This window comes from Monodon monoceros, unplaced genomic scaffold (genome assembly GCF_005190385.1).
Source record: "Monodon monoceros isolate NGI ecotype Baffin Bay Population unplaced genomic scaffold, NGI_Narwhal_1 Super_Scaffold_20, whole genome shotgun sequence".
In the NCBI taxonomy this organism is placed as follows: Eukaryota; Metazoa; Chordata; class Mammalia; order Artiodactyla; family Monodontidae; genus Monodon; species Monodon monoceros.
This window is the reverse complement of record NW_021703777.1, coordinates 94,408,764-94,430,383: the sequence shown is the minus strand read 5'-3', so window position 1 is coordinate 94,430,383 and position 21,620 is coordinate 94,408,764. Positions and strand designations below refer to the sequence as shown.

At 36.2% G+C, this 21,620-nt stretch overlaps 1 protein-coding gene across 1 annotated transcript in view; it reads right to left on the bottom strand.

Annotated features, from left to right (window-relative positions):
- FBXL5 (F-box and leucine rich repeat protein 5) overlaps window positions 1-21,620 on the bottom strand; it is a 50,471-nt gene that overhangs the window by 13,749 nt on the left and 15,102 nt on the right. Inside the window, exons 5-9 of the mRNA XM_029235324.1 lie at window positions 20,730-20,912; window positions 18,234-18,359; window positions 14,985-15,133; window positions 14,268-14,350; window positions 12,655-13,380 (exon numbers count right to left, since the gene is read on the bottom strand). Of these exons, the coding sequence (XP_029091157.1) occupies window positions 12,655-13,380; window positions 14,268-14,350; window positions 14,985-15,133; window positions 18,234-18,359; window positions 20,730-20,912 (1,267 nt within the window). The remainder of the gene's footprint in view (window positions 1-12,654; window positions 13,381-14,267; window positions 14,351-14,984; window positions 15,134-18,233; window positions 18,360-20,729; window positions 20,913-21,620) is intronic.

Genomic DNA, 21,620 nt, shown 5'->3' with positions numbered 1-21,620 from the left:
AAAAAGGAGATGGCCGTGTGAAGACTGAGGCAGAGATTGGGGTTATAGTGCCACAAGCCAAGCAACACCTTGGTCTATGAGAGGTTTCAAGAGTTAAGAAAGGATGCTCCCTTAAAGGTTTCAAAGGGAACATGGTTTGGCCAACACCCTGATTATAGAACTCTAATCTCCAGAACTCTTAAGAGAATAAATTTCTATCATTCTAACCACCTAGCTTGTGGTACTTTGTCATGACAGTCCAGGGAACTATTACACTAAAGTGACCTATAGTACAGTATCAAGAAGTCTGACATACATGGAAGTCCCAGCAAGAAGCACGGGTAAGAGAATAGGAAGGAGAGAAAAAGTACTTGAGCAAATAATGGCTGAATTTTGTTTTTCAATTTTATGAAAGCTAGGAATAACATATCCAAGAATCTCAATTAACCCCAAGCAAGATAACAATGAAGATAACCACACCAAGGCATACCATATGCAAACTGCATTAAAAGCAGAAATAAAATTTTAAAGCAGCTGAAGAAAAAACACACATAATATACGGAAGAACAAAGATAAAAATTTAATACAATTCTCATAAATGATGCAAGCTGAAAGACAATGTAACATCTTAAAAGTGCTAAAACAAAACTACCAACTTAGAATTCTATACACAGTGAAAATCTTTCTAAAATGAAGGTGAAATAAAGAGTTTTTCAGACAAGAACTGAGAGTTTACTGACAAAAGACTTAACAGTACAAAAAACTACAGAGAACTCTGCAGGCAAAAGAAAAACAATACCAAATGGAAACATGAAACTGTACAAAAGAATGAAGAATGGCAAAAAAGGTGAAATAAGACTTCTTTGTTTATTTTTTCTAAAAGACAATTGTTTGGGACTTCCCTGGCAGTCCAGTGGTTAAGACTTCACCTTCTAATGCAGGGGGTACGGGTTCGATCCCTGGTCGGGGAGTTAAGATCCCACATGCCTCATGGCCAAAAAAAAAAAAAAAAAAGACAATTGTTTAAAGGAAAAATATTAACAATGTATTATGGGGTTTAAAACATATATAGAAATAAAATATATAACAAAAACAGCACAAAGAATGGGGAGGGGAACAGGCGATTACTGTTTTAAGATTCTTACATTCTATGTGAAGTGGTATAATACTGTTTGAAGGTAGAAAGCAATTAGTTAAAAATGCATACACAAAAGCATAAAACAGTAAAAATGCTTTTACTGTTCTTTTATAAATCTACGTTATAAATTATAAATCTACGTTAAAGGGCACACAATGTATAAAGATGTAACCTGTACCAATAACAATATAAAGGAGATGAGACAGAGATGTCAAGAGTGGAGTATTTGTACATGTTTGAAACTAAGCTGGTTGTCAAACTAGGTTGTTTTAAGATCAAGATGTTAATTGTATCCCTAAGGTAACAACTAAAAAAATAACTTTAAAAAACAAAGAAAATGGAGAAAAAGGGAATCAAATGGTATATTACAACAAAACAAAACATAAAAAGAGGAAGTCACTGAGAAAATGAGGAACAAAAGCATGTAAAACATAAGGAAAAGAAACAGATAAATGGCATAAGTAAAGTCTCCTTTATCAGTAATTACTTTAAAAATGAATCCATCAAATTCTCCTCCTGAAAGGCAGAGATTAACAGACTATATTAAAAATTTTAAAACTTCAGAATTTTAAAAACATGATCCATCTATATACTCTTTATTAGAGACCTCACTTTAGATGCAAAAACACTAAGAGGTTAAAAGTAAACGCATGAGAAAAGATACTCCAAGCAAAAAGTAACCAAAAGGGGGGAGTTCCCTGGCAGTCAAGTGGTTAAGACTCCAGGCTTCCACTGCAGGGGGCACGGGTTCAATCCCTGGTCAGGGAACTAAGATTCTGCATGCCACATAGTGAGGCCAAAAAAACAAGGTAATTAAAAACAAAGCAAGAGTGACTATAATACTGCGAAACAAAAAAGACTTTAAATTTTTAAATGTTTACAAAAGGCAAAGGGTATTAGGATATTATATATTGGTAAAAGGTGTACTCCACCGAGATTAAAAAAAACTGAGAACATATACACACTTAACAACAGAGCCCCAAAATATATGATACAAAATTGATAGAACTAAAGGGAAAAATGAAAAGTCCTACAAAAACAGTCAGAAATACAATAGCCCAATTTCAATAATGGATAGAACAAGTGGACAGAAGATCAAGAGGGAAATAGAGAACTTGAACTACACTATTAACAGATTAGTCCTACCAAACATAAAGAGAACATTCCAGCTAAAAACAGCAGAATACACATTCTTCTCAAGTGCACATGGAATACTCAGATCACGTTTGGCCACAAAAAAAGGCTTAATAAATTTTAAAAGGTTGAACTCATAGAAAGTATAACTTTGTTTCTTTGAAAAGATCATCAAAAATTGACATTTAGTTAGTATAACTAAGAAAAAAAGAGGACTCAAATTACCAATGTAAGAAATGAACATTAGGGGACTTCCCTGGTGGCACAGTGATTAAGAATCCGCCTGCCAATGCAGGGGACATGGGTTCGAGCCCTGGTCCGGGAAGATCCCATATGCCACGGAGCAACTAAGCCCGTGTGCCACGACTACTGAGCCTGCACCCTAAAGCCCGCAAGCCACAACTACTGAAGCCCACATGCCTAGAGCCCATGCTCTGCAACAAGAGAAGCCACTGCAATGAGAAGCTCGCGCACCGCAACAAAGAGTAGCCCCCGCTACTCTTCTCTACTCTAGAGAAAGCCCATGCGCAGCAAGGAAGACCCAACACAGCCAAAAATAAATAAATAAATATTAGAAAAGAAAGTTAGGACATTACTACCGATTTTACAGAAATAGAAAGGATTATAAAACAGTACCATGAACAACTGTATATCAACAAATTGTATAACCTAGATGAAGTGGACAACTCCCCTTGAAACACAAAAAGTAGCAAAACTGACTCAAGGAAAAAAACAAACAAACAAACAGAAAATCAGAATACACCTACAACAAGTAAGGAGACTGAATTAGTAATCAAAGCTTCCCAACTAAGAAATCAAAATCAGATGCCTCACTGGTGAATTCCACTAAACATTTAGAGAAGTAACAATCCTTCTCAAACTCTTAAAAAACACTGAAGAGGAGGAAGACTTCCTACTCATTCTATGAGGCCAGTATTATTACCCTGATACCAAAGCTAGACAAAGGCACAAGAAAAGAAAACTACAGGCCAAATGTCCCTTACAAATATGGATGCAAAAATCCACAACAAACACGAGCAAACTGAATCCAGGAGCATATTAGACAGATTACACACCACGACCAAGTGAGTTTTATCCCAGGGATGCAAGGGTGGTTCTCAATCAAATTAACATACCACACTAATAGAATGAAGGAGAAAAAAATACATGATCATCTCAACTGATGGAGAAAGAGCATGTGACAAAATCAAATACACTTTTATGATAAAAGTACTCAGTAAACTAGGACTAGAAGAGAACTTCCTCAACATAAGAAAAGCCATATATGGAAAACACACAGCTAACACAGTCAATGATGAAAGACTGAAAGCTCTTCCCCTAAGATTAGAAACAAGATAAGGATGCCCACTATGGATGCTTCCATTTAATACAGTACTGGAAATTCTAGCCAGAGCAATTAAACCAGAAAAAAAAATTATTTTAAGGCATCTAAGTTGGAAAGGGAGAAGTAAAATAATCTCTGTTTGTAGATGACATGATCTTATACATAGAAAACTCTAAAGAATTCACACCAAAAAAACTGTATTAAGAGCTAAAAAACAAATGTGGAAGAGTAGCAGGATACAAAATCCACATTCAAAAATCAGTTAGGGGCTTCCCTGGTTGTGCAGTGGTTAAGAATCCGCCTGCCAAAGCAGGGGACACGGGATCAAACCCTGGTCTGGGAAGATCCCACATGCCGCAGAGCAACTAAGCCTGTGCACCGCAACTACTGAAGCCCGTGCTCAGCAACAAGAAATGCCACTACAGTGAGAAGCCCGTGCAATGCAACGAAGAGTAGCCTCTGCTCTCCACAACTAGACAAAGCCCACGTGCAGCAACGAAGACCCAACACAGCCAAAAATACATAAATTAATTTTTAAAAAATCGGTTATATTTCTATACGCTAGCAATGAACAATCTGAAAAAGAAATTAAGAAAATTCCACTTAAAATAGCATCAAAAAATTAAAATACTTAAGAATTAACTAAGGCAAAAGACTTGTACACTGAAAACTGCAAAACACTGCTAAAAGAAATTTAAAAAAAAATGACAACAAGGACTCAAATACTTGTATGCCAATATTCACAGCAGCATTATTCACAACAGCTAAAAGGGAGAACAATCCAAGTGCCCATCGATGATGACATCAATGACAAACAGATAAACAAAATGTGGTATATAAATACAGAGTATTATTCAGCTATAATAAGGAATGAAGTTCTGATACATTCTACAACATGAATGAACCTTGAATACATTATGCTAAGTGAAATAAGCCAGACAGAGAGCACAAGTATTGTATGTTTCCACTTACATGATGTATCTATGTTGTATAAATGATGCAAATACATAGAGACAGAAAGTAAAACAGTAGGGAGCCTGGGAGGGTTGGAAGAGTAAGCAGTTACTGCTTGATAGTTACACTTTCTGTTGTGAGTGCTGAAAAAGTTTTGGAAATATTTGCAATGTTATACAACATTGTGAACTCAGAATGCCACTGAGTTGTACACTTAAAAATCATTAAAATGGAAGGACTGGTTCAAGATGGCGGAGTAGAAGGACGTGCTCTCACTCCCCCTCGCGAGAGCACCGGAATCACAACTAACTGCTGAAAATCACTGACAGAAAGACACTGGAACTCACCAAAAAAGACACCCCACATGCAAAGACAAAGGAGAAGCCACAATGAGATGGTAGGAGGGGTGCAATCACAATCAAATCAAATCCCGTAACTGCTGGGTGGGTGACTCACAAACTGGAGAACACTTATACCACAGAAGTCCACCCACTGGAGTGAAGGTTCTGAGCCCCACGTCAGGCTTCCCAACCTCGGGGTCCAGCAACAGGAGGAGGAATTCCCAGAGAACCAGACTTAGAAGGCTACTGGGATTTGATTGCAGGACTTCAACAGCACCGGGGGAAGGAGGCCCCACTCTTGAAGGCCACACACAAAATACTGTGCGTATCAGGACCCAGGGGAAGGAGCAGTGACCCCATAGGAGACTGAACTAGACCTACCTGCTAGTGCTGGAGGGTCTCCGGCAGAGGCGGGGGGTGGCTGTGTCTCACCGTGAGGACAAGGACACTGGCAGCAGAAGTTCTGGGAAGTACTCCTTGGCATGAGCCCTCCCAGAGTCCGCCTTCAGACCCACCAAAGAGCCCCAACAGGCTCCAGTGTTGGGTCGCCTCAGGCCAAACAAACAACAGGGAGGGAACCCAGCCCCACCCATCAGCAGACAACCAGATTAAAGTTTTACTGAGATCTCCCCACCACAGCAACAGCCAGTTCTACCCACCACCAGTCCCTCCCATCAGGAAACTTGCAAAACCCTCTTAGATAGCCTCATCCACCAGAGGGCAGACAGCAGAAGCACTACAATCCTGCAGCCTGTGGAACAAAAACCACATTCACAGAAAGACAGACAAGATGAAAAGGCAGAGAGCTACGTACCAGATGAAGGAACAAGATAAATCCCCAGAAAAACAACTAAATGAAGTGGAGATAGGCAACCTTCCTGAAAAGAATTCAGAATAATGATAGTGAAGATGATCCAGGACCTCGGAAAAAGAATGGAGGCAAAGATCGAGAGGATGCAAGAAATGTTTAACAAAGACCTATAAGAATTAAAGAACAAACAAACAGATATGAACAATACAATAACTGAAATAAAAAATAAACGAGAAAGAACCAATACCAGAATAACTGAGGCAGAAGAACAGATAAGTGACCTGGAAGACAGAATGGTGGAATTAACTGCCATGGAACAGAAGAAAGAAAAAAGAATGAAAAGAAATGAAGACAGACTAAGAGACCACTGGGACAACATTAATAAATGCAACAACATTCACATTATAGGGGTCCCAGAAGAAGAGAGAGAGAAAGGACCCGAGAAAATATATGAAGAGATTATAGTCGAAAACTTCCCTAACATGGGACAGGAACTAGCCACCCAAGTCCAGGAAGCACAGAGACTCCCAGGCAGGATAAACCCAAGGAGAAACATGACAAGACACATAGAAAAGAAATTGGAAAAAATTAAAGACAAAGAAAAATTACTGAAAGCAGCAAGGGAAAAACTACAAATAACATACAAGGGAACTCCCATAAGGTTAACAGCTGATTTCTCAGCAGAAACTCCACAAGCCAGAAGGGAGTGGCATGATACACTTAAAGAGATGAACGGGAAGAACCTACAACCAAGATTACTCTACCCGGCAAAAAAAGCAAATTACAGAAATATATCACTAATGAATATAGATGCAAAAATCCTCAACAAAATACTAGCAAACAGAATCCAACAACACATTAAAAGGATCATACACCATGATCAAGTGGGACTTATCCCAGGGATGCAAGGATTCTTCAATATACGCAAGTCAATCCATGTGATACACCGTATTAACAAACTGAAGAAGAAAAAGCATATGATCATCTCAATAGATGCAGAAAAAGCTTTTAACAAAATTCAACACCCATTTATGATAAAAACTCTCCAGAAAGTGGGCACAGAGGGAACTTACCTCAACATAATAAAGGCCATATACGACAAACCCATAGCAAACATTGTTCTCAATGGTGAAAAACTGAAAGCACTTCCTCTAAGATCAGGAACAAGAAAAGGATGTCCACTCTCACCAGTATCATTCAACATAGCTTTGGAAGTCCTAGCCAGGGCAATCAGAGAAGAAAAAGAAATAAAAGGAAGACAAATTGGAAAAGAAGAAGTAAAACTGTCACTGTCTGCAGATGCCATGATACTATACATAGAGAATCCTAAAGATGCCACCAGAAAACTACCAGAGCTAATCAATGAATCTGGTAAAGTTGCAGGATACAAAATTAATGCACAGAAATCTCTTGCATTCCTATACACTAATGATGAAAGATCTGAAAGAGAAATTAAGGAAACACTCCCATTTACCACTGCAACAAAAAGAATAAAATACCTAGGAATAAACCTACCTAGGGAGACAAAAGGCCTATATGCAGAAAACTATAAAACACTGATGAAAGAAATTAAAGATCATACCAACAGATGGAGAGATGTACCATGTTCTTGGATTGGAAGAATCAATATTGTGAAAATGACTATACTACCCAAAGAAATCTACAGATTCAATGCAATCCCTATCAAATTACCAATGGCATTTTTTATGGAACTAGAACAAAAAATTTTTAAATTTGTATGGAGACACAAAAGACCCTGAATAACCAAAGCAGTCTTGAGGGAAAAAAACGGAGCTAGAGGAATCAGACTCCCTGACTTCAGACTATACTACAAAGCTACAGTAATCAAGACAATATGATACTGGCACAAAAACAGAAATACAGATCAATGGAACAGGATAGAAAGCCCAGAGATAAACCCACGCACCTATGGTCAACTAATCTATGACAAAGGTGGCAAGGATATACAATGGAGAAAAGACAGTCTCTTCAATAAGTGGTGCTGGGAAAACTGGACAGCTACATGTAAAAGAATGAAATGAGAACACTCCCTAACACCATACACAAAAATAAACTCAAAATGGATTAGAGACCAAAATGTAAGACCAGACACTATAAAACTCTTAGAGGAAAACACAGGAAGAACACACTTTGACATAAATCACAGCAAGATATTTTTTTGATCCACCTCCTAGAGTAATGGAAATAAAAACAAAAATAAACAAATGGGATCTAATGAAACTTAAAAGCTTTTGCAAAGCAAAGGAAACTACAAACAAGACGAAAAGGCAACCCTCAGAATGGGAGAAAATACTGGCAAACAAATCAACAAAGGATTAATCTCCAAAATATATAAACAGCTCATGAGCTCAATATTAAACAAACAAACAACCCAATCCAAAAATGGGCAGAAGACCTAAATACACATTTCTCCAAAGAAGACATACAAATGGCCAAGAAGCACATGAAAAGCTGCTCAACATCACTAATTATTGGAGAAATGCAAATCAAAACTACAGTGAGGTATCACCTCACACCAGTTAGAATGGGAATCACTGGAAAATCTACAAACAACAAATGCTGGAGACGGCGTGGAGAAAAGGGAACCCTCTTGCACTGTTGGTGGGAATGTAAATTGATACAGCCACTATGGAGAACAGTATGGAGGTTCCTTAAAAAACTAAAAATAGAATTACCAAACGACCCAGCAATCCCACTACTGGGCATATACCCTGAGAAAACCGTAATTCAAAAAGAGTCATGTACCACAATGTTCATTGCAGCACTATTTAAAATAGCCAGGACATGGAAGCAACCTAAATGCCCATCGACAGACCAATGGATAAAGAAGATGTGGTATATATATACAATGGAATATTACTCAGCCATAAAAAGGAACAAAACTGGGTCATTTGTAGAGACGTGGATGTTTCCAGAGACTGTCATAGAGAGTGATGTAAGTCAGAAAGAGAAAAACAAATATCGAATATTAACACATATATGTGGAACCTAGAAAAATGATACAGATAAACCGGTTTTCAGGGCAGAAATAGTGACACAGATGTAGCGATCAAACATGGACACCAAGGGGGGAAAGTGGCGAGGGGGGTGGTGGTGGTGTGATGAACTGGGAGATTGGTATTGACACATATACACCAATATGTATAAAATGGATAACTAGTAAGAACCTGCTGTTTAGAAAAATAAATAAAATAAAATTTAAGAAAAAATCGTTAATATGGTAACCTTTGTGGTTTGTATATTTTACCACAATTTTATTTACAAGGTACATACAAACCCTAAAGGAAACACTAAATAAATGATATACTAACCGAGAGTAGAGATAAAACTGATACTAAAAGTACTGGGTTGGCCAAAAAGTTTGTTCGTATTTTCTGTAAGATGGCTTTAGTAGGAGGGCTTAGTTATATTTAAGTTCATTTGAAACAATTTTGTTAGATTGTCTTGTGACAGCTGTCATATCAGCATGCATTTAAAAAAAACTTATCAAAAGTAGTGAATTTTTGTGTAGCCACTTAAAATTTGAAAGAAAAAGCAACATTTTCGACATATTATGCTTTCTTATTTCAAGAAAGGTGAAAATGCAACTGAAACATGAAAAAAAAGATTTGTGCAGTGTATGGAGATGGTGCTATGACTGATCGAAAGTGTGAGTGGTTTGCGAAGTTTCATGCTGGAATTTCTTGCTGGATGATGCTCCACAGTCAGGTAGACCAGTTGAGGTTGATAGCTACCAAATGAAGACATTCACTGAGAACAATCAACGTTATACCATGCAGGAGATAGCCGACATACTCAAAATATCCAAATCAAGCACTGAAAATCATCTGCACCAGCTTGGTTATGTTAATCGCTCTGATGTTTGGGTTCCACATAAGTGAAAAAAACCTTCTTGACTGTATTTCCGCATGCAATTCTCTACTGAAACGTAACAAAAACGTTCCATTTTGAAACAAATTGTGACAGGCGATGAAAAGTGGATACTGTACAATAATGTGGAACGGAAGAGGTCGTGGGGCAAGCAAAATGAACTGCCACCAACCACAACAAAGGCCGGTCTTCACCCAAAGAAGGTGATGTGTATATGGTGGGACTGGAACAGGGTCCTCTACTATGAGCTCCTTCCAGAAACCAAATGGTTAATTCTAACAAGTACTGCTCCCAATTAGACCAACTCAAAAGCAGCACTCAACGAAAAGCGTCCGGAATTAGTCAACAGAAAACGCCATGTTTCTTTGATGACCAAGCAAAAACTGTTAACAGCTTGGCTGGGAAGTTCTGATTCATCTGCTGTATTCACCAGACATTGCACCTTCGGATTTCCATTATTTTGTTCGGTCTTTACAAAATTCTCTCAATGGAAAAAATTTCAATTCCCTGGAACACTAAAAGGCACCTGGAACAGTTCTTTGCTCAAAAAGATAAAAAGTTTTGGGAAGATGGAATTATGAAGTTGCCTCAAAAATGGCAGAAGGTGGTGGAACAAAACAGTGAATATGTTGTTCCATAACGTTCTTGGTGAAAATGAAAAATGTCTTTTATTTTTACTTAAAAACCAAAGGAAATTTTTGGCCAACCCATACTTAATAAATCCAAAGCAAGTCAGGAAAAGACAAAACAAGAATAAAGAAAAGAGAAACAGGGGGAAAACAAACAGTAAGATGGTAGGCATAAATTTAACCATATCAGTAATTACATTAAATGCATATTGTGAAACCGAAAGATTAAATGAGAGAATGTTTAACTGTAACACCCAACTATACATGCTATCTGCAAAAGATTCAAGAGCAGTTGCCTTGGATTCAAGGAGAAAAGGAATAGTTTGTACCGCAACAATAATGGCAATGTGAGGGGGCCAACGAAGGCTGAAAATTTAAACAGGCTACTTCTACTCAATGACAGCCAAAATTTATTTTATTTCATTCCTATGAAAACCAGATAATGCTGCATGAAGACTACACACTACACTATATGTTCCCTACGGCTTCAATCTAGTTTAAAACTTTTATTTTCAACCTACATTTTTACAGTGAATGCTCTTTTAACAAGCCCCATAACCAACTTGCCAAAATTCATGCTACCCATCCCTGAATAAAACATAATGACTATTACAGAAGGATACACAGAATACTCCCAACTAGCAACTCTGTTCCCCCAAGTTGAGGTGAATGCTTGCACAAGTTGTATTTGTTCTCAAACCTGAACACCAGCTGAACTTATTAAGTTAACTGAAATACTTTTTAAACCAACAGAATAAATGCAAGAAGAAAGCTGTCTCTAAAAATCAAATTTGTAGTTTCGATTTCCTTAGCTTCTCTCCCAGGAAATGCACAGAAAATTCACTCTCTAACTTCATCCCAATCTCTACTTTAAAAAATGCTTCTTTTCAAGGCCTTTCCTGTCCATCAAATGTGAAGGAGCATTCTCTGTATTCTCTACCCCATAGACATATTTCACTTTTCTTCAGAACATTCAGTCTGATATTACATCTTTGTTGTCTTATTTCTACCATTAGATTATAAACTCTATGAAAGCAGGAAACTTGAGTCATTTATTCTGGATCCCGAGCAGTTAGAAGAGGGCAAGTCACACAACAGATGCTCAATAAATATTTAAATGATTAAGAAAGACTCCTTCAAGATAATCTGATTAAAAGGAGTTGCACTTTTTAAAATCTGAGCTGCACTCAGATTGCAGCTTTTTTGATAAGCTACCAGTCCAAATAATATCAAGTAAGATAGTTTCTGTGTTCCCCATTCCCCAAATGAATTCTTCCCTGAATTCAAACTCTGTCATAGCCTTATTCCCCACTATTCCCCAATACACATCCTTCTCTACAACCAAACGGGAATACTCCTTTGAACATCCCCTACTGAGCTCAATTTAATCTGCTAAAGATCATACTTAAAAGACAAGAGGAGGTAATAGGCTTTATGTTGGATGAATTTTCATTGTTTAACATGCCTGACACCCCATTATTAAGGAGCCCTAGTAAAATTCAAGTCTATTACAGGGTAAAAGAAAAAACATAAAGTCAATTTCTGAAGGCTCATGCCACAGATAATCAAACAATTATTAATGCTGAGAACAACCATTAACAGCAGAATACCCTAACAACAGTTAAACAGTGCTTTACTGTGAGCTCAAATGATCCCTACTGCTTGGAATGGTCTCTTCTCCCTCTGCCACCTATCAAAATCCTTCATCTATCTTCAAGGTTCAATTAAGGGCCACCTCTTCATTACATTTTATCTTTTTTTTTTTTAAAGGTTAAAAAAATTTTTTTTGATGTGGACCATTTTTAAAGTCTTTATTGAATTTGTTACAATATTGCTTCTGTTTTACGTTTAGGTTTTTTGGCCGCGAGGCATGTGGGATCTTAGCTCCCCCACCAGAGATCGAACCCACACCCCCTGCATCAGAAGGCAAAGTCTTAACCACTGGACTGCCAGGGAAGTCCCTCTTCATAACATTTTCTGATCATTTGCTGCAACTGGATGAGAAGTCTCTCTCTCTCTCCTTTGATCCCCATAGAATCTTTAATTCAACATCCCTTAAAGGATGTACACAAATAATACACAGAATATAGTATACATATTTTCTTCTCTGTTACGAGTCCTAGAGGGTAAAAACTGTATCTTATTCATCTTCACATCCACTAAAGCACCTTAGAAAATGTGTTGTATTTATTGTAAGTATTTATTAAACTTTTAAATTTATGTTCTTCCACATTACAAAGCAATTGAACTGACTGAAACTTCATGCTGAAGTTTTATCGTTCCAAAATTTTGCAGTAGGACAACTCTTTGAAGTGGTTAACTCTTTCGGTTAAATAAATCAGCTGAAAGGAATGACTTAGATTCAAAATTTTCCACTCCATTTGAGAATGAGAACATGCTCATTTCCTAATACTCTGCAACAGATTACTTACCTGAGACCATGGTCTGTGATCTGATAACATCCGGACAGACTGAGAAACAGAAGTACACGCCCAGTCTCTTGATCAGTTTTTTCACTCCCAGAGTAAATTAAGTCTGTTCCCCTAAGCAATCTAGTCCTTGATGCTTTTCTACACAATGCAGAAGACTCCGGGAGTGCTGACATAGTTCTTAAAGCTGTTCCTGTACAACAAAATGAATGACCACAATACGCGAAGGCTGGAGAAGCACAATGCTGCTGCCAACAGACACTAGTCCTTAGTCCAACAATATCCTTACTGTAACAACCGGAGGAGGAACAACTAAAATTGGATGCTGTTTCCATTACACAAAGACTTTCAACATTTCTATGTCTCCATTCTACGGCATCTTCAATATCAGCCAAATCTTCAGCATCTAACATCCACACGTAAGGAGAAGTGAAATTTTCAGAAGAAATAGGTTTAGTCCAGGGGTGTTCATTATCTATTTCTTCTCCGATGCCCTTGTTAGTTATATCGGGCAAACAAGCATACTGCTTGGTGGACTGCATGGTAATGTCTTTATTTTTCCAGGTAGTCGAAGTAATTTTGCTTGTTGAAGTTTTCAAAAGGCCACTCTGATGAGATGTCAAAATTCCAAGAGCTCTAGAAATCTTCTCTAGAGCCACATCTGTGATTTTTTCACATCCAGATAGATCAAGATGCCGAAGACTCTGGCAGCAACCAAGCCAAGACCAACTATAATTAAGAGGTAACAAAACTATTAGTGGATATTGTTAAATTCTTCAAAAGATTTGATTATATGTAAGTAAATGGAAACTACAAGAAAGATTTTAAATCTAATATAATCAATCATTTACTGAATATCTGTTGTCAGGCACTACTTTAAATGCTAGAAATATGAAAAGACAATAAGAGTAATGAGGAACTAAGAGTATTGCTAACCCAAAAGAAGAGTAGGAAAGGAGAAGGGTATGGAAGGGAGAGACTGTTTTTCATCCTGAAAAATAACCAATAGAGGAAAGGCTCTACAGACATGAAAGAAAGAAAATAATAATTAGAGGAGAAAGATTCAGAAGAACAAGCTCTAGGAATTGGTAGAGAATTAGCCTTAGCCAGAGAAAAATACATTTCTCCCTCTGAAATTGGAAAAGAGATGCTGATATAAATGCTAGGGTGGGAAACAGCAGGGCGAGGTAGAATAGGAAGGAAAGTAGCAGCATCCAAAGAAATAAAATCTGAGGGCTGCTTGAAGAAAGTGTTAAAATTTTAGAATAACTATGAAGAGGGAGCTTTGCCAAATGGTACTGGGAGCCTAACTGAAAATGAAAACTTCTTTAAAACACAGTACCAAGCTACATGGTTACACAGCAAGGCTCAAAAGCCTAGACAGAGTACAAGATTATAAAGGTGACAGGATGATACATATATAAGTTTTGAATCAGCTGGGACCTAAGGACAAAAGCAAAGAATTGGAGGGTGCTACTACCATAATATGACCAAAATCTGATAGTAGAAAGTAATAGTATGATTAAACTGTAATTATGTAAATGAAAAACTACAGAACAATTCTACTGATTCATAGTTAAGAAATCATTAAATTTATATATTCAAAATTAACTAACCTGTCAAATGCAGAATCTGAAATGTCAGTTTGGGTAAGATCCAAATGTTCCAAGTTAGGACAAAGCTCTAAAATCTGCCTAACCTAAGAGAAAAAAAAAGTCACTGTGAAGATCTGCAGAATTTAGTTAGGTTAGAGACATAGTTTTTAGTAAGTAATATATAACTTTTAGTAAGTAATATAACCAGTGGTTCTCACACTTTTCTGCATGTAAAAATCACTTCAATTCTACCTTACAAATATATATTGTGATGAAATCCCAGAAAATCTGTTTTAGTAATTCTAAGATTAGACCCAGGAAATTTACATTCTTAAGGAATACCCAAGGAGATTCTAATGTAGGATATCACAAGATAGTCTTTTATAAAACCATGATTTAATTTCACCTGCCCATCTTACCATGCCTTACACATCATAAAGAATCATATAAAACTGGGCTTGATCACTTAACATCTGTGAAACCAAATAAACTGTTTAACCTCTCAGTCTATGTTTCCTTTTCTATAATATGAAGACAATGATATCTATGTACAAAGATTACTATGAGAACTGAAATGAGAAAAGATGAAAATTAGCAGTGTATGCCTACCCATGGGAAGGTACACTCATGGGTAAACTGTTTTGTTTTTTTTTTTAATTAAACTTAGGAATAAGCAAACAAAATGTAGATCGTTGCTACTTTTTCTTAATACCTAAACTAGTGCTAATTTATACATACCATTTTGCTGGAAACTGCACAGCTGTACGCTAATACTAAAGTTTTTACAGAAGTACCAACATACGGTAGAACATTATGAATTAAGCCATGGAGTAAACGTTTTTCCATTTGTGCAATGCTGATGGCAATCGATTCCTCTGCAGACTCCTCTGTAAAATGAATTCAAAAGTCTAAGAACTTGATACACTAATTATGATTAGGCTACTCAAGGAATCACCAAATAATTAAATATGAAATACTTTTTGCTCTCCTTTTAAACTCCCCTATATATGCAAAGCAAATTAAATGGACAAGTCCTCATTCGCCAGGACTTAATATTTATATTAACAGGTCTGACATCAACTAAAAAGAGACAAAAGAAAAAGAAAAAAGGTTTAAATGGGAATGAAAAGAAGAATTTTTTAACATGCTTCAAGGCTGAAGGTAATTTTCTTCTCAAGCTAATTATCAGAGAAAAGATAAAAATAACTCCAGTTTCAGGCACCGAAAAAATTTTGGAAAAAACTTTGACTACTTGAAGAATAGTGTAAGTTCTTCAAGAGAATATAGGATATCAAGAGGAAAATGAACCATAATAAAAATAATAAAAAGTATCATTCATTATTTTACATAAATATCAATAAAAGGGACACAGAGCTAGAAGAGATTTGAAACAATTAAGTTAGGCTGGTCATAATGAATCAAGCAACGAAAAGTACCTTAGAATTTTTAAGAAATTAAAAATGAGCATGGCTTTTGTTTTCTGCTTAATAACTTCTGTAGAGTTTAGATGTGTATAACAGGATGCACTACTGTAACAAGTAAAAAAAAAAAAAAAACAAAAATCCTACAAACTCCAATTTGATATAAGGAAAAAAACACACTACACCAAAAAGAATGAACTAATAATTTTATCACCTTTCTCAGGATCCACTGCTTTTTTGCTTACCCGAAGACCTAACTCAAATGTCTCCAAACATAAAACAGTTTAACAGGATAAGCCGAGGAAGTCTCATTTAAAACAAAACTGAGTGTAGCTGACAAAAGGAATATAAATAGAAACAATAATTCTGAATTTTTGACTGTTTCCATGTTTACAGATAATATTCTAAATTCCTCCTTTAGTTAGACATATATGTGAAATACAGGGATAAAAGTGACTTTTAGTGAACCCTATTTATTCTACTACAATTTTATTTCCAAATGATTCTTTTGTTTCTCTGGCTCTCTCTATCTAAATGTGTACTGTTTACTGTGAAATCCTAAAAAAAAGAAAACTAAACATCCTATGAAGAATAATAACTTCTCTACAAGACTAGTAAAGACAGTTAAGCTGAAAAAGCACTAACATAGATGACAGATCCAAAGTTTACTCTTAGATACACTAAACAGCTAAACACATATATTACCTTAGAAAGGCTCCATCATTATAACCTTAACCTTTCCCTCTCAATATGAAAGAACAGCAGTCTCTTTGTCTATCTGTAAGTGCTGAGATAAACACATTAAGTTTGATAAAGCCTTTAAAACTCAACACAGGTATTATGAATTGATTTTTTAGAATGGATAAATCAAGTCTTCCCTAAGGTGACATCTGAGTAAAGACCTTAACTCCTTGAGGTCTTTGCTCAAATTTCTCAAGGGACCGTAACTACTCAATCTATTGAAAATGGTAACTTCTTTCCTCTCTTCCTGGCACGCTTTTCCTTTATTTTTCTCCACAGCACTTAACACTATCTAATACAGTATATATTTTGCCTGTCTTTACTGTCTACCTCCCCCTCCAAATTTTAAGCTAAACAAAGCCAAGGATTTTTTTTTTCCCATTTTGTTCACTATTAACCTCATGCCCAGAAAGTGCCTGCCACAGGATAAGCAAATCACCGAATCTAACTGGAATAGACCTCCTCCTTACATGACACCTTCCAAACATTTAAAACTATACCAAGGTGTTTTGCACCTTCGTTTCATAAAAATAAACTTGCTGCTAAAACAATAATCTTTGTATTTATATTCTTTACTTTCCACAAGTTTAGCTCTTTTGCCAGACCAGCTTACTATATGTGAGCAACTTATAAATAAAAAATTCCCACAGGTTCAGTTTTACGAAGTAGAAGAATATCTTATTAGTTTGTTTTTTTTTTACTATTTTCATCATCTTTTAATAATTAATCATTATCTAAAGTAACATCTAAGATAGAATTTGTGTCTTTCTCCTCCATATTCCCAAAGAGCATCTTTCTGCACCTTCATTACAGCATTTTCCAATACATACCTTGATTAAGAATCATGTATTCTAAATTCTCCCATTTGTGAGTTCTTTGAGGGTAGGGATAAAGTCTTTGTCACCCTTGAATTCTCCCACGGTGCTTAATGAATGGCTACACTAGTTTATATAATCCCTTACCATTTACAAAGAATTTTCATATATATTACTTCTTAATTCTATAACCACCATGTGAGGCAAGTGGCATGACTGTTTACAAATTAATAAACAGGTTCAACAGCTTTATGCTCCTTCCTCTTGGCCACAGATGACTCAATATATACTACTGAGCTGATCAAATGAAGTGGCCCTAAAAACACACTGTAAACTGCATAGCACTATAATGAATGTATATTATTTCGATAAGGAAAACAGCCATAATTTTCTGATTTTTTTTAAAGCGTTTAAATAAATATAAAAACATATGGGAGGGCTTCCCTGATAGCACAGTGGTTAAGAATCCGCCTGCCAATGCAGGGGACACAGGTTCAAGCCCTGGTCCGGGAAGATCCCACATGCTGTGGAGCAACTAAGCCCGTGTGCCACAACTACTTAGCCTGCGCTCTAGAGCCCATGAGCCACAACTACTGAGCCCACACGCCGCAACTATTGAAGCCCGCGCACCTAGAGCCCGTGCTCCACAACAAGAGAGGCCACCACAATGAGAAGCCCATGCACCACAACGAAGAGCAGCCCCCACTAGCTGCAACTAGAGAAAGCCTGCGGGCAGCAACGAAGACCCAACGCAGCCAAAAATAAATATAAAAAAATAAATCTGTTAAAAAAAAAATATGGGAAACAAGCCTATGCACATTTAAAAATTACTTTAAACAGAATTTTAAATACACTTACTATTCCATGAAAGTTTAGAAAGCAGTAGGCTTAAAAACACCAGGTTTTTTAGAAAACACAAAATACATAAATCCTAGCACCTAAGTACTTGTTAAATGTAACAGTAATTATTAAAGCACCATGTAACGATTTTAATTCCAGACATAGCTTACCAGATTCATCTATATCGGCATCTTCATCCCACTCCTGAAAAGCACGACTTTCATCTTTTCTATTTTTCACCCATTCCTCATCAGGTTCAGTATCAAGTTCAGTTGCAGGACCACTATACCAGTCACCTACTCGACAAAAAAACCAAAAGGAACAAAATAAGATTAGATCGGCTACCATTACAAAAAAATAACCTATTTATAACAAAAATGTCTGCACACAAAAAATATGTGAGCCATACACAATGAGCCACCTATTGTTAGAAACGATTGTGGTTTAAAAAATTACATTTAAATAAGCACAGAATTCAATTTCAGACATACCAAAAAACTATGAAAAATAATTATCAACAGTCTTCACAAGAAACTTCAGAAATCACTGAAAACAACCTAACCTTTTTCCCTACTGTGGCTTCACACTGGCTCCAGGAATACCCGCATTAAGACAATTGCTAATAAACAAAAGGAAGCAAGACTTTCTGCTCAGTAGTGAATTAGCAATTCAGAAGTAGGTGGGAACAGAAAAAGGGAAAGATTAAGGTAAAGCTAAACCATAAATTTAAAGATCCTGGAGAATACGCTGCAATTAAATTACATGATTGTGAAGTGCAAGACAATGCAGAATTAATTTATTGAATTCCTAACGTTACATCTAAGTGAGGGCTCCTCAACCTTAACACCATTGATATTCTGGGCTGGGTAATTCTTTGCTGTGGAGTGCTTCCCTGTGCATTGCAGGGTGTTTAGCAGTAACCCTGGCCTCTACCCCCTGGATGCCAGTGTAATACTCCAAGATGGGACAAAAATGCCTCCACAGGCATTTCAAAACATCCCCTGCAGGGGGTCAAATCAATTGGGATCAAGAATCACAGGAAACAAATACCATAAATAAATTAAATTACAACCATTTTTATTGGAACTTTTTGTTTAAGCATATTAAAAACAGATAAAAAAAGCAGCATATTTAATATCTGGTTAACTTCACAGAAATCTAGCATAGCATTATCATATTTGATCTTTATATCAAACAGTACCTAATTATGTATTACTACCTAATAAGTAATTCTTCATAATCAAAAATATATCTAATAAAAAAGTATGTGATATATCCATACTTGCCTTATCTGACCTTTCACTTAATATATTATCCTACAATAAGAAAAATTATTCCACATAATAATAATAATTCTAATCATTTGGATCATGTAAGTCTACCCAATACTGCAAAGAGCTTCATGCAAAAAATATTATATATCTAACAAAAGCTTATTTAAAAGTGCTACATATTGATATAAAAAATAAAACTATTTTTAAATCAGACTCACACTTTAATTATGTAAAAAATATATATTTCCATGTCAAAGTGACAAATTATAAAAAACTAAAAACAATTAATGTGAAATTTGAGGTACTCACCTAGTAAAAATGGTTTAATTCAGTAACAGAATAATATATGCCATATTAGTTGTATTTATCCCATGACTGCATTATATGCTCATGAAAGCAAAATTTTCTTTAATTGTTCACATGTAAAACTAACTTACCACAATGAAATTAACTAATATGAAATTGTAATTTATAGAATGAGGCATTATTAATCACAAAAAAATATGCTAAAGACAAAAATACATTCAGTTATCTTGAGCTACTATCAAAAGGGAAACATAACAGTGCCTCAACTTTAAATTTTATAGAATTAATTTATTTTGTATTTTTAAAATACTCATCTAATTATTTAAAGCTGTTCTGACAACCTATTAATTTTATTTTTAATGTTTTGTTATGGAAAATTACAAATATAGTCAAAAGTAGGAATAAGCAGCATTAAACAAGTAGCATAATGAACACCTATGTACTCATCACCTATCTTCACAATTATCGGGGCTTCCCTGGTGGCACAGTGGTTAAGAATCTGCCTGCCAATGCAGGGGACACGGGTTCGAGCCCTGGTCCGGGAAGATCCCACATGCCATGGAGCAACTAAGCCCGTGCACAACTACTGAGCCTGCACTCTAGAGCCCGCAAGCCACAACTACTGAAGCCCGTGCACCTAGAGCCCATGCTCCACAACAACAGAAGCCACTGCAATGAGAAGCCCATGCACCACAATAAAGAGTAGCCCGTTTGCCACAACTAGAGAAAGCCCGCAAGCAGCAACGAAGACCCAACGCAGCCAAAAATAAATAAAATAAATTTATTAAGAAAAAACAATTATCAACATTTTGCCAATTATTTTTTGTTCCATCCCCAACTATTTTTTCCTAATTATTTGAAAGGAAATTGCACACATCACATAATTCACTCATGAATACTTCAGAATTGTTAGCTTTTAAAAAATGTATACAAAGACATATAATCTAACTCTGAAACCTATTTTTAGTCAACCTTTCAGAGTTTCCCTCCCTGGCCTTGCTTATTAATGTCTATGAGTATATACTTAAAAAAAAAAAAAACAGATTGAAATATTTTTAAAACAAACTAAGCATCCCATTTACCTACCTCTGGCCCAATGAACAGGGTAAAGATGTTTCCAAAGTGATCCAGTTTTTGCCAGCTGAGACCATTTAGTGCTTACTTGACTGCATCGACATAATTCTTGAGGATTAAGATAACTGAAAATTGACAGCATTACCTCAGGAGGAAGATGAGTTATACCTGTGGATTGTTCTGACACTTCCGCTTCTGAAATAAAAAAGAAAACCTTTAATATAAAAGGCTCTAAGAGCAAATGCAGTAAGAAATTACAATCACGTTTCTATAAATAAAATCCAGTGCCTAAAGTCCACTCCTTCCTGCTTGCAAGATGTGAAAAGGAAATAACATGGATTAGAGGTAACATGGAGATGTTAAACTTGTTAAGAACCTGTAGGGTTAAACTATCGTGGTCCAAATCATACTTCATCAGTGGGAGCTACAATAATGAACACAGGATTTACTTCGTCTTACAAAGGCGTCGCAGAAAATACAATACTCACTTTGTAGCATAAGAAGCATCATTTGAAAAAGGAACCCAACAGGTTATACAGCTGTAAGTCAGCAAGTGTAGAGTCAGTCAAATAATGAGAAATCCAGGGCATTTTTAATGATGCACACAAATCTCACAACGTTTTCCATTCATGCATTACAACTCCTGTCAGCATGTTCCTTGTGTTCCCTCTTTTGATTTTCACGTTTCAGAACTCTGAGATCTGACCTCTATAACGTTTAGGTGCCTCAACCTTATCCTATTTATGAGCCAGTTGAGACAATATAATGTAAATATTTCTAATGCTGGTAAACATTTATCAGGAATCTTTTGTCAGCAGCTAATATAGAAAACAGTTATTGGATATCCAATTTCCTATAATGGGTTATTTCAGTAGCAACTTTCCAAAGGAAAACTGCAAATGA